General features: G+C 30.2%; 1 protein-coding gene across 1 annotated transcript in view; it reads right to left on the bottom strand.

Annotated features, from left to right (window-relative positions):
- Positions 1-17,230, bottom strand: part of LOC106463496 (lysine-specific demethylase 2A-like) — a 49,281-nt gene that overhangs the window by 5,505 nt on the left and 26,546 nt on the right. The window contains exons 7-15 of the mRNA XM_013923534.2: positions 15,296-15,389; positions 13,389-13,542; positions 11,492-11,607; positions 8,723-9,217; positions 8,282-8,374; positions 5,335-5,415; positions 3,896-4,123; positions 2,837-3,082; positions 241-438 (exon numbers count right to left, since the gene is read on the bottom strand). Coding sequence (XP_013778988.1) covers positions 241-438; positions 2,837-3,082; positions 3,896-4,123; positions 5,335-5,415; positions 8,282-8,374; positions 8,723-9,217; positions 11,492-11,607; positions 13,389-13,542; positions 15,296-15,389 — 1,705 coding nt within the window. The remainder of the gene's footprint in view (positions 1-240; positions 439-2,836; positions 3,083-3,895; positions 4,124-5,334; positions 5,416-8,281; positions 8,375-8,722; positions 9,218-11,491; positions 11,608-13,388; positions 13,543-15,295; positions 15,390-17,230) is intronic.

Genomic DNA, 17,230 nt, shown 5'->3' with positions numbered 1-17,230 from the left:
ATCATTTTTTTTTTTTTTAGATTAAGTCTCAAGGTTTGTAAAGCAATGTTTTTCTCGTGCTTTTTTCTTTTCGCATCTTGCCTGTGCTGAAAGAGTTAAAAGGATTACTTGCACACCTGTAAACTTGCATGTTATAAATATAGTTGTTAATGCCCAGTAAAAAAAGTTATTTGTATCATAATCACAGTTCTAATAAACTGTCCTGAATTGAACATATCAGTTTAGAAATCATGCTACCACCTTTTTTTTGACAGGGCTAAAATCATTAGTCCCAAGAGTGTCTTTCTCAGTGCTGCCCTCTATTTCTTGGGAAATACTGGTAGTTGTTTTAAGGTTTCCATGTTCTGTATGATTATTAGAAACCACCTCTGAGGTTGTAGACTGGGTAGGCCTTGGAGTTTCAGGATGTTTCTGACGACCACCTTTAACATGTCTTGGCTAAGCAAGAAAATCAAAACCAAATAAACAAATCTGATTTTAATTGCTCTTATTTGTCATAATACACTATATTCTTTAATCAGTCCCTCAGGGCTTTTCCAAGAAAAAATGAGTGTATAATAGTTTTCAACTATACAACTTCCATCGTAATCATTGCAAAAGATTGACTGGGACAGTGGTTGAAATTTTATATTTATATAAGTTAGTATAACACTTGTTATGGTATGAATATCTTTGCTGGCAATGCATGATTGTCATCAATTATATTTATCATGACAGATATATGTGGTTGAAATATGCTCTTCTATATGAAACAGTAACTATTGCTGCTTCATTAACTTTTTACTTCACCATTCTATTCTAAAATACCTTTAACTATTCGATTTATTAATAGGTTGATTTTTGGATGACATTTAATTTAAGATAAATACCAAAATTTATTTACTTTTTATATTTAAAATAACTATTTCATATTCAATAATGTTTTTAAGCAACAAATTGGCATGCCTATAGAGGGCCATTTATTCTACTAATTCTGAAAATTTTCATTATGTTGATAATTTCATCTTTTAATAATTTAGATTTCTGGAAAACAGTTTTAATAACTTATCCAAATGATTTAATAAAATATACTTCACTGTATGAATCATTGAATTTCATTCATTCCCAGTATTTTAAATACCTCTTTTACAGAGGGTATTCTAAAACTATAAAAAAAATCATTACATATTTTTTTATAGTAATACCTGTAAAAGCAAGTAATAACGCCCAGAAATAAATGTCGAGTAACTAGGCTAGTTTGTTTTTAGCAGTAGTTACTTGACTTGCAGCAAGTTACAATTGAAATTTTAATGACGATGATTGGGTAAATTTATTGTATTTCATTGCACTTATATATAGGATTTTTTAGTGTTATTTTATTTTTGCTATTCCAAAATGAAAAGTATGACAGAGGAGTAACTACCACAAAATCTGCTGTGGACAGTGGATGGTAGTCAAAAGTTAAGACACTGTAGGTTTAAACGTGTAGTCTGTTCCCTTTATTCAGCTGTTTTTCTCATGACTGATTTCTCACTTTCTGGAATTATACCCTTTGCTGTGTTCTGCAACAGGTATAATTTTCTTTATCTGGTAATGTTGTTTTGCATGATTTTAATTCAAGATTTTTTCCTCAGTGGTTTATGGTGCCAAATTTCTTTTGCCTATTTAAATACAGCTAATGATGACTTTTTCTGTATTTATATGGAAATACATAAACAACTCAATAAGGTATTCAGAAACAAATAAAATGAACAACTTTACTTTAGAAAATAATTAAGGTGAAGGGAGAAAATAAAATACCAGACTTTCATTTAGGATTAAAATGAGATTGTTAAACCATCTCTTCAAAGAATTATTAACTACTGTCTTTCATAAAATTGGTATCATTTTCATGAAATAGTTGTGTTTAATCTTTTTGTCAAAAACATTTTCTTAATTAAAACACAGATAAAATATTTCTGCATTAAAAGAAAACTAAAAACATTTTTGGTTTGATTTTACATAAAATGGGATTAATGCCCAGAAACCTACGTGAGATTGTGAATACCTTTGGGTCTCGCATATATATAAATGGAGTTTCACCCTGGTTTCTAAAGCAATATATATAGTAAATGCAATTAATGTTGAAACAAACATAATTCCCAAGTACTTAATTCTATTTACAGAATGTACTGCTTTTTCTTCTCAAACAAGTCTGTTGATAATGAAGTTTAGAGATGGTTTGAATGGATAATGAAGAAAACATTATTACAAATTTAACCTAGTACCAAATGTTCAATGTTTAGACAAGGTGAAACATTGTACATTTGTTACCATGTTAAAACTTGTAATTTTGTTTTCGTTGTTACCAATTAATTTCTAAATTTTAATCGTCTCAAAGTGGGTTCCACATTATCAAATGAACATGTGGATAATTAAACAGAATTTTATAACAAAACCTATAAAAATCTCCAACCTCTCAAATATGTTTTATTACGTTTATTTGAAGGATCTTATTTTAAATTATATAAACATTATTTGAGGTTTTCTAAAAATTGTTTTATCATTCCTTGTGGTAATATATATCTACAAAATAACAGCCATAAAGTCAAAAACTGTTAATGTTCTGTCCCTAGTTCTTTATGTGTTTTTCAAATAAATTGCAAGGTCTTTCTTATTAATGAAGCTTAAATGATTTTCATTAGCACACACCAAATTAATTTCCTTAAAAGTATTTGAATTTTCTATGCTATGAATAATCCACTATGGCAGATAGCTTTTTGGATGAAATACACAAATGTGGTGAAAAAAGAGATTAAAATAAAAATGATTTAAATCCTGTTACTCTTATACTGTATATACAACAAAAGTTGTGTACCTTTACTTGTTCAGGTTTTCCATCCCTACAACATTTTGGACATTCCCAACTGTTAGGGAGATCATCATTGAAAGAGCCCTCTGGAGGGAGTTCAGGAAAACGTTCCCGTAGACATGTTGGATGTACAATTTCCCAACACTGTGAGCACTCCATGAGACTTGCTAACTCATTATCTTGTGGGTTACTCACTTTTTCCCAGCCATCTCGGCCACAAATCATGCAGCATGCTGTATGAGGTAGTACAGGCTGTTTAAAAATAAGAACTCTTTTTGAGTATCAACATTTCTTTTAAGATGAATATGAAAACATTGTTAACTTCACAAGTGATAACTACATATTTTGAGTGGTTTTTCCTATTAACCTAAATTTCCTTCTATATGTATTGAAAAGTGAATTTTAACTCCTTAAACCCATAATTTTTTGCACGTTCTGCTGGAATTATTTTCATGACGTGCTAATAATTATTACCATACCTTATAAAATTTCCAGTCTATTTATAAATAAAAGGTGGATAATAACATGATTTGGATTAGTTTTCAGCCAAAGAGACATAACTCTTATCAGATGCTGGCAGCTTCCGAGTGGGTTTAAGGACTTAAAGGGATTATTTGTTATTTCTTTATAGTGCATAAACTTTATACAGCAAAAACATAGGCCTCTGAAACCCCAAATATTAAGTTTATAAGAAAGAAGTTCTCTTGGGGTTCAACAAAAGTTGGTTAGAAATGTTTTCTCTATTGGTGAAAATTCAACAACAAATGTACATAACAGGATTCAAGCATATTTTGCTCAGGGAAGTGACTGATAAAAATGAAACAATATAAAAACTCTTTATTACTGTCAATTAACATCAAATAAATAAAAAGACACATACATAAAAGCATAAATACTGGTTTAGTGTTCAAGGATACTCTTCAGTTTCTACAACATATACACAAAGAATGAGTCGTTTCCCACAATACAATAATTTCTTATTGAGGCACAACACCTGACTAACATCCAAACAAATACAATCATTGCTATCAGATGGCAACACAGTAATAAAATATAATGTCTTACCGCCATGCACTGTCGGCTGATGCATGACTGCTTCATTCTGCCTGGTCCACCAAATTTTTTCATATCCTTACAGAAGTGACATTCTCCACAATCTGACCTTAAACAGGCCTCACACTTCTTGCACCGTGTTCGTCGTCGTCTAGCATTGTTATTGTTACCACTATTCTTCCCTCCAGACTTTCCTTTTGTCCCTGATGGTATGCTAGTTCGTGGTTTTGGTTTTGGTTTCTTCATAAAATTTAAAATAATACAATTTGTTTGGGATAAAACAGTTTAAGAAAACAATACGATTCTGGCTGTATTTTTCCAATAACTCTTTACAGAATATTTTATTTTATATTACTATGCATTTTATTCTTTGAAAAATTATGTAACATTTTTTTATAATTTTAATATCATTCTGAAACATTGTTATATAAACACATACCAGCAATATTCATGGCAGCATAAGGCTAGTTGTCTTAAGAATAAAAACAAGCACAAAAGTTGATGACTATTAGATCTGGGCAATTTAACCAAATACCTATGAACATGACTAATCACTGTAAACTTATTGATTATTCTAAATTATGAATAAATCCATTAACTGAAATTATTGTTTCCAAACATTACTGTTTTCAATTATTCCAACAATCGATTAACCAAAATTAGGGATACAATATTCCAACTATGAAAGTAATTGAAATGTTACATGTTTGTTTGTTGTTAGGCACAAAGACATATAATGCACTATCTGTGCCCTGCCTATTGTAGCCTTAAGTTATTTTCTCTATTTCAAGTTTGTTCAGCTTTGGTGATTTGCAGGTGGGGGCAAGCTAGTGATTTGAAGGCCTCATGTTGGACTTCCATTGCCATCAAACTTGCTTACCCAGTCTTTGTTATATGAAAACTACTAAGGTTATTTGCCATTGTCACTAATTTTGAACTGCTGACTTGATGGAAGGTAACTGGTTAGCAGCACTCACCATTTGTTTTTGTTGTATGTACCATGGTTTAAAAAATACTGTATTGGTCAATTAATCAAACGTAATACATTAATACAGCCATCGATTATTGATTTAGCAAATACTGCTAACTGCCCAGCTCTAATGACTAGCAAGTCCTCTAAGTATTATTCTAAGGTCTATTCACGATTAAATATAAATAAAACATGAATAACAATATAAACAACACATTTACCATTATAAAGTGAAATACAAACCAAAAAATTTGTTTTAATCCAAACCTTCACAATGGGTTAACTATGCTCTGTCCACTTAGGTATCAAAACCCAATTTTTGTGTTATAAGCCCTCACACTTACTGCTGAGCCACCAGGGGACATGAATATTGAATAAAAAACTCATACATGCAGTGTTTTATTAAATTAAATTATTATAACTGGCTAATATCTACATATAAATTTATACAACAGAAATAAAACCAGTTTCTAGACCTCACCTTAGATTCTGGCCACCACAGGATAGGTTTACCTGTACAAGACATATGAGGATTATCGTTTTTGTGGTCTCTTAGCAGAACCTGAAATATCAATCAATAAGAATAACAGGATCTTAAGTATGACAGATCTTTTTAATTAATGCAAAAAAACTGTTTACAAAAATACTCAATTCTGAAGTGCATGTATTTTCATTTGCTACAACAATAATGTAAACTAAGAAGTTTTGCGACACAAAGGAATAAAACTAGTTATATTGCAAAGTTCAAACTAAAACAATAAATATCTAAAATTCTGAAGAAGTTAATTTACCAGTTATTCTTAGCTTTTAAAATCGTTAATCTTTATAAGCTAAACAATCAATGTTAACCCTATAATTACAGGTGCCTCTGTACTGCGCATGTCACGAGATTTTACTTTGTTAAATTCAAAATTTAATTAAGCAATCTTACTATTAATGTATACTGATGAAATTGCATTAAAATTTACAATATATTTCAAAGTTTTATATTATCTAAGTTTTAATTCCTTTATTTCAAAAGAAACCTTAAAGAAAAATTCTTAAACTTCAGTTTGATGCACAAATTCACAAAATTTTAACTTTTTGTCTCTTAAATAGTTCTTTCTGTACACTATACTTCTATGTATAGATAGAAACAATGCTAATTGCTCCGTTTACACGTCCTTCTTTCACTCCCCTTATTGGATGTTGAGAGGAAAGAGAAATAAGTTCCTTGGAACTGTTGAAAGATGCCATGCCCACTCTCTACACAAACAGTTGCAATTCCTCACCCAATTATACTTGGCTGAGCTAGATATTTGTAACCAACAGAACAACCATATTTTGAAATACTATTTACCAAGAGTTATTTTAAAGATAGCATCAAGAATTCCATATAGAACTCATCAAATGCTCTTAGCATTGTTGCTGCTTGCATCCACGCTAGCACTTTAGTGTCATTTCTTACCTATAAATATGTTAGTTAGTTAGACAATTAAATTTCATTTAGGTTTAGTTTTTATATTTTAGTTAATTATGTGTTAGTTATGTTTTAAAATACATATTAGAAAGGTTTAATAATTTTTTAAGTATAAGCCGAATTGCCTCAGTTTATCAGGTTTAATGCATATACTTGTAGGCCCTTTTCCTGTGACAAGTGGGCTGAGACAGACTGCCTAGTTGCCTTTGTCCCAGTTCTGACTTTGGGCAAATCTTTCATATCTCTCCAGGAAAGCATCCACGTCATCCTTATGTTCATCAAACTTGGGCAGCTTGGGTTGGCTAGCTCTGACTCCATTGTTATTCTTGGGTCCTTCCTACCTTGGTTGGGTGAGTTTTGCTATCTTAATTCTCTATTTCTAGTCTCTCTTCTTTCTCGATTTGCCACTTCTGTCACCATTCTTCTCTCTCTCTAGTTCTTGTTGTTGTTTAACAAACTCTTGTAGTTCACTGTCTTTTAACCCAAGTTGAGATCCTCTTTCTACCCATTTATCAAAATCACCTGACATGGTTGTATAGCATAATCAGGATCTCTACACTATTTTTGTTACTACTACAGTTGTGTGTATATAGATAGGACTACTATTTCCGCTGTCATTCACATTTTCTTCTATCGCCGTTTACCACTGTATAATCCTGGCTGGCTAACCAATTGTTAGAATTTAAAAATATATTTATTTTTGCCAATTGTCAAAATAAAAGGCTTTTACTTATACTCCTTAATTGTATAAATATATACTGTATTGTTGTTAGGCTTAGGATTCTTCTACAGTAGGTGTCTGTGACTTGTTGATGATAAAATCAACAATAAATGAACAGTACTTCACTTGTTTTCAACATAATATATATCTATGTACAATAAATTTTTCACACTATATAGATTATAGGCATATCATAAACCGGACATATATAGTTCTCTTCTTCTTGTCAAAAGTCCACTTAGGCCTATTCAATTGCTTTAGAATTTCAGTTGACAAGTCAAACTATCTTGTGAATTACTATCACACTAGTATTCTGTAATCGTTTGGTTTTCTTTCTTCTAAATATTCTCTGTTCTTTTCATAAAAGTGCTTTGATAGAATAAGTTATTCTTTTATCTCCTTTTCTACTATTAGTCTTGCTCTAACATATTAAACGTTAGTCCTATCACTTCTATGGTAGTTAACTTCACACTGAACTTTTCCTTGCCAATAACTTTACTCTCTTCTGCTATTGTCTGTCTGCTGCTTCTGCTCATCTCAACTATTTATATATCTTTATCACTTAATTGTCTGGCCTTCTAGAAATCTCTATATTCTCAATGTCAATGTATTATAAACATAACTTCCTATAATCGACTGCTTTTAACTCTTATTATGACAAACATTAATAATATATTCACTGACAAAAATAAATTAATCAATAATATCTAAACAGTCTTTTATATCATGACAAAATTCTTTAACTAAAATAATCTCATTCTTTGTGTACAAAATACTTGTAATCTTTAACAAAATCTTACCATTTGTTGTGAAAATATATTAAGAAAGCTAAGAGTTATTGTAAGTATTGTTGAACTGTGTATAATTTTCCAAAAAGAGAAGTAGCCAAATGGGTTTAACCCCGTAACCATAAGGTTAAGTAGGGTCATTAATTTTCCATTCCTTTGTTCTATCATATTTTTTAATTTTCAAGATGTAGTTGAAAAAGTTAACTCTCAGTGATATATTTTGTATCATATGCGAATATTACAGGACTAAATGTTTACATTAACAAGCCCATGACAATGTTACAATTTGTACTAATTCTTATAACAATCATTTATTATTGTTCATGATCAGATTACACAAAAAGTACACGTTTATTTTACACATATAAAACCTGGAAAACACCATAAAGGTCTTTTGCAAAAGAAAGAAAACACACACACCAAGAAGAAACAACTCTAACTGTCCAAATAAAAATAATACCTTTATGTCCAACAGAAGAGCTTCAGGATTGGCAATTAAGTCTGGCACACACTTCTTATTGGCTGGAAGTCTCTGAAGCCACTGAACAATAGTCTGAAATGCACATTCAATAAAATATAATGCATATCTTAAATTTCAGGAAACCAATACAAAACAGTTTTACAAATTTAAAAGATGCATTTTTAACAAATATTGTAATGCATGAACAACACCTGAAAAAATATCTAAAAAGTTGTATTAAAGAAAATAGTGATAAAGGTTTTGGCAAAAAACACTTTTGATCAGGACTTTTACATGCATATGATTATAACAACAAGAGATATAAATGGAAATTAGTATTTTGAAAAACAAACTAATTATTTCTATTTGGACTTCAACACTTCTGTTGACATAAGCACAATGCATAAAATAACTAATTAAGTCTCAAAGTATAACTTCTACCTTCAGACCAGAGAGCTCAAACTGAGTCAAGTGAATATTTTTACTTTCTTTAGGCTTGTCCAAATTTTCTCCATTGACTGTCTCTGTCAGAGGCTTGCTGTCATAAGGAGAAACTGTCAAGTTTTCTTGCTTCAAGAGTGGCTTTGTATCACTTATTTCATTCAGTTTCCTACCATTAACACTAGGATATTTTTCACAATCTATTTTGGGACTAGTCACTTGGGAAGCATGAGGAGGAGCTAATTTGATATACTGGCTCAAATGGTTGGTGTCACTGGTATCTTCATTGCCATTTGAAGTCATGTGGGGACCACAAATGGGTTCTGTCTTCACTACAATTTTCTCTTTTTTTTTTGACTGAGATCCACTGGAATTCATAGGTTCACCATCAACATCACACAGTAAGTGGTTTTTTCTCATAACAGAGTGGACATAACGTTGGAGCACGTACCACAGCATTTCTGTATAAAAAGGATAACGGAATTTCACAGGCACCTGAGGAGAGAGAGAGAGGAAATAATCATCAGTCAAGATTAGTTTATTTTCTATTGACTAATGCCTTTCTTAACTGTAAAGTCCACAATCAGTACAGCTCTATTTACTAACTTTTATAACAAATTCTTGTTTAAAAGAAAGTTGAGGTAGATAAGTCTGTACTTGGAGACTTCTATAGACTTTACCTGCCTTAGAAGTTTTCTGGGCAGTATTTGAAGCTATTAGTACAGATCTTTATGAATTTCATAAAAACTACTAAGATGGATACAGTACACAGTAGTCATCAATCAAGAAAAATAAATTTCATGATGATCAAAATAAAGGCAGTCAATACTAGGGCTGTACCAAAGGGTAAATTTTGACCTTCGAAGGTTCGAACCTTCGCTAGTACTAATTTACATAATTTGTCAATGACACCACCTTAGCTATTAGCATTGAAAATCTTAGTATTTTACTTGTAATCATAGAAGTGAAATAAAACATCCACGTATAGTTTTAAATACATTATATAGAACAGTAATCTTGTTGTTAAAAAAAAAATAATAATAATAATATAAAAGCATACTATTTATGTACATGTATCTGAAGCACTTTTGAGACTTGCAGAATTGCAACCTTACAGTACAATAGCATCTTATTCATATGTCCAACTAAAAGAAAGAAATGCTACTTATTTACAATAAACACATTTTTATTTATGTAAAAAACTGATAAATAAAAATTTAGTAATAAATAAACCAGAACACAGCAATATATTAGAAAATAAATGAGACCTTTAACTATAACCTTACAGTTTAACAATACTGTTGAATAAATTAACCAATAGTAAATAAACAACAAAACAGAACACAGTAGCCTTAATGGTTTGGTTAAATGCAACCTTCAACTATAATAAAAAAAGAGAAACTCCACCCCCACAAAAAAAGTCCTACAGTTTGTAGGGAATTAAAACAATATTTCTGAATACAATCCAGAAACAATTAAATACCCAGATATATGTTCTCTTTGTGAATTAAAAAATATTAAGAAAAAAATATGTAAGAAAAAAGTATCCTTTAGTTCACTTTTAAATGTTAACTTAAATGTAATTGTAATTTTATTTACTGCATAATTTTTTCATGTTGTGAACAAGAAAACAAGTTTGTCCACGTTTTGGACACCTTGTTTTATTTACTATACTAGCAGAAATGCTGTCCTATGGGAACCTGTTTGTGCTAGTAATTAGTAAAGGTAGTATTAATACCTCACTGTAAAAATGTGAAAATTGTCTAAAAAAGTATTTTTTTTCTGGGAAGTACTACACAGGAAAAGTGTTTGGATTGTACTCTTTAGTCATACCCAACTCATTGCATCAAAATGATTCAATGTACAGAGCTCCAAATTTTCGTAAATTTTACCGATATAAACTATAATGTTTGTATATATTAAAAGTGCCACTCTTTATTGAAAATATAACATCTTTTTTAAAAACTCCAGTTTTTTAGTACTACATTTAAAAATTACATCAATAAAGATATAACCTAATCTTCACATACAGTCCTAGTGAAAGTCCGGTTCTTGTTGAGAGTACTTTTATTTAAAATTTGTCCTGTTATAAAGAAATGATTGTTGCACATACCATAGCTATTTTCTAATTGTCTGAATCTTGAATACCCAAAGTGTGAAATTTTTTATGCATTTTTTTGTGGTTTCATTCAATTGATACTTATGAATGACAACCCCTTGCATTTACCCCCCCCCCCCCGAAAAAGTCTTGTTTGTTTAGTTGTTTTGAATTTCACACAAAGCTACATGAGGGCTATTTGTGCTAGCCATCCCTAATTTAGCAGTGTAAGACTAGAGGGAAGGCAGCTAGTCATCACCACCCAATGCCAACTCTTGGGCTACTCTTTTACCAATGAATAGTGGGATTGACCATCACATTATAACACCCCCATGGCTGAAAGGGTGAGCGTGTTTGGTGGGACGGGGATTCGAACCCGCGACCCGCAGATTACGAGTCGAGCGCCCTAACCATTTGGCGAAGAACTTAAATACTGGCATTTTTAAAATACACCAAACTTTAGCTGTTTTCTCAAATTAACTTGTTTTGGCTGAATTTAAGATAATACTACACAATGCTTTTTTAATATGATGTTCTCAATTTCATGTTTAGACACTTGAGCCTTCTTGCTATTTAAATGCATACCAAAAACACTTAATATAACTAAGGAAAAATTAATTATCATGTTTGTATAAAAAGCAGAAAAATATGAAAATAGCTTCAGAGCTTACATGTGTTGCATCTTCTATTTCTGCAATTCGTAATTGTCTTTCGATGGCAAAACTATGCAAGAAGTTCCCCCCAAACACAAGAGTATCTTCAGGAGTGTATACAGCATGTATCCAACCTGTATAAGGAAAAAATGATCAATAAAAGAATAACTATTTACCAAAGGATCCCCTAAAAAGATACATTTGAAAAAACAATAAAAAATAAGCAAACAGTTAAGCATTTTGTTATTTTTCATTATTGTGGAAGTTGAAACTTATATAAAAGTTATGATCTATAGCTAAAAATACTAAATATTTTAAAACAATTACAATTTGCAATTGTAATTTAGGGGGAGGGCAAAAATATTTATCTTTATATATTCCAGCACATCACTCAGTATGTTTATGAATTTTGCTGTCATGTAAAACAATCCAAATAACAGACATTTAGTAGTTTGCTATTTTTGGAGTTCCACATAACACATTTTTGTCCACCAAATATTTTAGACAGTATCAAGTAAATAAATGAATTGATTAGCATAAACCAAGACTGAGTGGAGTATAAAGCTGCTTAATACCATATTATGAAGAAAAAACTAAAAAAAATGTGATTACCAAGTAAGTTCAAGAATAATATATTTATTACGTACAAGTTTCATATTAGGCTTTGAGATGACAATGGTTTTTGTTAACATAAGCACATTACTGAATCCACAACTGGAACTTTACATATGAGCTCATCTTTCTTACACTTAGCTCAAGAACAATCAACATACATCACACCTTTTGTTTCTATTACACTGTAGCATAGTCAGTATATTTACTTGCACTAGATAAACACACTAACACTGACAAATTATAACTGAATACTGAACATATCTATAAAGATACACAACAGTTTAGTTCACTATCCAGTAATTTTGCTAAATCACATATTGCTATTTACCCACTTACACTTGGCAACTTGTGTAAAGAGCACAAAAGCTCACACCTGCCTATACAGAAAGTAAGAGGTTGAGTTCCTAATGTACAATATGTAAAATAAATACAATTTTCAGTTTTAATTAAAAATAATAATGTAGTTGAGTTTTTCTTGGTATCTTACAAATATCCAATTTCTAAACAGTTTGTTAATCTAAAAGCTGGAACTATTTTAGGCATAAATGAGTTACCTGGATACTCAGGCTGGTGTTGGGAGTTTTATAGCACAAAGCACCTGGATTATCTGCACCTTTTCCAATACATTGGAAGATTAGCTCAAAAATCACACCCAATGTCTTTTACATTTACACTAGCCACATATGTGGAAATTATAAGGCCAATGTAAATGTGACACACCAAAACTATCTACTGTATAACACATCTGAAAAGTGACAAAAACAGAGTTGGTCTTCACCACTGTGAAGCCCTAGGCAACAAAAGAAGTATGATGGAAATTGTACAACAATTTTGCTACGATGTTAACTTTCTCACAAAGCAGTCAATCAAATTGACCACCCTCGTAACCATTTTGTACTCGTTATAGTTTCCATAACTTTTAATACACTTTATGTATCTTCACAACATTTGTCTGTGAATATATATATATAGTATTTCTGCATACTAGTCTGATTGACAAGTGATTTTTCATGTAAAGATTAAAAACACTTTTCTTTGTCTCAAAAATCTCAAATTTTATTTGCATAATTTCTGAAACCTCCTAAATAAAGTTCAAACATTTCTTTCCAATAAATCTTAATAATTACCTGTTATTTTCTATACCCTAACATTATACAAGGTTTATCAATTTCACCAACCTTGTAACAACAAAAACACAATAAATCTAAATTACCATTTTTTACTTTCTAGAATGACATCAAACTGTAATATAAAACTGCATTTGTTTATCCTAAATAGCTTTACACTCATAGCAGTATACCTGTTGGAATAAAGAACGTATATCCAGTTTTGAGTTCAACCCTTGCACATTTTTCAACAGTGTCTCCAAAGAACACATCTCCCTGTTTACCTGACAAAACCCACTGTTCATAGAGAGTAAGGTTTCGTTCTGTTGGAGGAATCAGCCAAAATACCTGAAAATAAAACATTAAAATAGTTTGAAATTATCTAATATCCATATTTTTACCAACATAAAACTATTTTTGGACATCCAAGCATAACACTAAATCAGCACTTCTAAAACTTTTTTTCTATGACCTCATTTTGAGGCTAAAAAATCTATACAACTCAAGAGAGCACTTGAAATAAAAATATGCCTAATTGTAATTGTCTTTTCACAACCCCATTGGCTGTGCTATGACCACATATTGCGTAGAAACCCAGTTTGGAAACCACTGCATTAAATAACCAAATATGAAGAAATGAATTATATAACAGCCTACCAAAATTTAACAATATATTTTGAGTACAACACAAATATGTACAAAAGTTATGTAACAGTTCAGAGCAACTTCAAAAGATAAAGTAATATCAACATCTATACAAATAATAAAATAAAACTTTCTGGTTATATAAATTTCTATAAAAAAGGCTATGTAGATTTTCAATAAAAATATTTTGAATGTGTAAATATTACGTATATTAATATATCAGGAATTCACCAAAAATAAATAGCATTTGTGTTTCCTTATAAAACATTAAAGAAAAAATAAACAAGTATGCCTCAAAAATGCCAAATAATACAGCCATACACTGTGTAAAGTCACCTTGAAAGAAACAAACAAACAATACTAAAATAAACTTGGGGGCCAAATTTTTTATCACAAGAATAACACATGATTTGTTATTTTTTGCTAACTTTAAATGTTTGTTAATAACCTTGCTGTTTAACTTTATCTTGTAATATTTACTCAGTAACTGATATACAAAACATCAATCACAATGGACGTGAATATTTTAGGGTTTCCCATGCACATGGTAAAGTACAAACATTTAAAGATCATGAGATAACACATCTTAATTTATAAAATATCCATAATTGGCTGATTCAGTGAGTTGTGTGAAAAAAAAAAATTGTAATTCAATGTGTTATGTTATGCCTTTTCTTAAAAACCATAAAAATTATAACCATTTAACAAAACATGCTTGTGTGTGTTTAAGAAGTTGTTAATTTTTTTTGTCCTTTCAAGCTGATATCTATAACCTATACAGATAAAAATGACGATTTATCTCAAGAAACATTTTAAATTCTGTACCAGAACATTTTTAATTAACAGCTTTATTGGAAGTCTCTATACAAATTCAATCAAACTTTTTTTCTAAAAAAATTACACCACTGAGTAGGTATAATGAAAATGTCAGATGAAACTGTAAAGCAAAAAATGTTGGACAGTGAAAAGCGGGTTTTGTAATTGAAAAATGGACTTTTCTCAGTAAGTCTGTGATCTGAAAATTTCTCTCAAGATGTGAAAACTGAAAAGAAAAACCAGTATCTGCCATGTACACTACATAAGCAAAAGAATTGTGAATTTTATGTGAAACAACAACAAAAAAAAACATACACTGGATACCTCAACATTTACATAACAGATAAAAAAAAGTATGGTGTGGGCACTGCATAAGTTAGGAAAAGAAACAAAATTCATAATACTTAATATGTACATTACAAGTTCTCTATGCATTGGCAAGTTAGAAATAAAAAAAAAGCATTAGACTTTTTGTATAGAAAATATTTAATAAAGGAAGTAACAAGAGTTTGTCAAGTGTCAAAGAATACATACATAGAGTGAAGTATATTTAAATGTATAAATCCATAAAACACAATATGCATATTCAATAGGAGAAAGAAAGATCCAACTTTAGTGAGTAAACAATTAACAAGTTTACCTTTTTTCCCCTAATGATATGGTACCACACTGATGTTCCACCAAAATCAATATGGAAGTCAGTATAGCACCCTTTGACACTCATTAGGCAGTATCTATAGAGAAAGAAAATAATTTAAGTATAACATCCCTTGACACTCATTAGACAGTGTCTATAGAAAAGAAAACCTACTTAATACTTTCTATATGGGCATCCTTTTCTGCATGTCATGAGGTTTTACCAAGTTACATTCAAAATTTGATTAAACTACTTTATTATTATGGCATACAAATAAGCCTGGCATCAAAACATAACAAATAATCCATATTTGAAATTATATTAATTTTAAGTTCTTAATTTTATAAGGGAATATTAAAAAAATTTCATAATGTACCCTAATATGAGAATTGTAACATTTACTCTTCCCTCTTTTCTAGTTTATTTATCATCCTTCCAATAATTACAGAATTTAATGTTTTTTTGGTGTACAAAACTTTAAGATGTTTCCATTTATCAACGTTATATTTTAAGATCTAACAGCTAACAGATGTTTTTGCATATAAAAGCTATCTTCAAGAATTTAATGTAAATTACTCATAATATTATAACTCAGACAAAGCATAATTTTTATAGCTTTCAATCTTATTTAGTTACAGAGCCATAATCTAGAAAATCAAAATCCTTTCGCCACACCTACCTGTCACATCCTGACTTTCACAAATTGTGACATTTAATACTATATTATTTATAACCAATAAAAAGTCAAAATTTAATCTATCAAGTATATTATGTTGTTTTTTATACAGAGAATTGTCTATTTCACTTCCAGTTGAAACTTTATTCCCATGGGGAACCCATTAACTCTCTCAACACAGGGTTGGTCGATTTGACTGAGTACACGACCTCTTTGTACTCCTTTAAAATCTTTATAGATTTAATACTTCTAACTTTCAATATAGTATGTATATCTTTCAGTCTTTCAGTTAACATCTTAAGTCTTTCACATACAAAAAAAATCATATTTTTAGTGAAGTATTTTTTAATAAACTAAAGATTTGTCCATGAATATATTGAGTATTTGTTTTGAATAGTCCATGTGCAAAGTAATTTTCATGTTAAGATTAACGTTTTATCCCAGTAACTTTATATTTCATCTGTTATTTTCTCTACCCTAACTCAAAACGAGATCGGTCAATTTGACCAACCTTGTAACCACCAAAAAAAATCTAAATAACCCATTTTTTCTTTCTAGAATGACTTCAAATTGTAACATGAAACTACATTCGTTCATCCTAAGTAGCTTTAAGCTTGTAACAGTATAAATCTATTTATAATTAAATGTTATTGTTTTATTTTCCATTCAATGTGTCTAACTACTATCCGTACCATAATACATTGTAAATCACTTGTTGGTACGTGCAGCTCACGTCATGCTATCGAATTACATTACCTATGTGCTGCTTGCGTGCGTGCCTCATGAAACATTTTTATTATATTATTATTATTCTTTATTTTACTTAATCTATTCTTAACTAACCCAAAAAGATCCCTATTTTTATATTTTAGTTAATTTATAATAATAAATAAAGAATAAACATGGAAAAAAAGAAATAAATTACTTAACCAAATCTTCTTTTTTCTTGCTATTGATTAAACTTAAGCCTACATATTTTATACTAATGGTAGCAGTGCATTAAATACTTTTTATTTAATTGATTAATGCACCAAAGAACATATACTAATATCATGCAAAAAGCAGACAATTTCCCCTAACTCGCAAAGTTTTTCTGGCTTTCTAACTATACAACAAGAGCCATTACAAATTCATCCAAGCTAATCGTTAACTTTCCCATGGGAATGAAGTTTATACTCTGAGTGAATTTGACACTTATCTGTTCAGAACAACATTATACATCATTTGATAGATGAAAACCTTGACTTTCTATTGGTTATAGG

Source organism: Limulus polyphemus, unplaced genomic scaffold (assembly GCF_000517525.1).
Source record: "Limulus polyphemus unplaced genomic scaffold, Limulus_polyphemus-2.1.2 Scaffold1425, whole genome shotgun sequence".
Taxonomy (NCBI): Eukaryota; Metazoa; Arthropoda; class Merostomata; order Xiphosura; family Limulidae; genus Limulus; species Limulus polyphemus.
The sequence above is the reverse complement of the archived record's forward strand: the minus strand, read 5'-3'. Positions and strand labels throughout refer to the sequence as shown.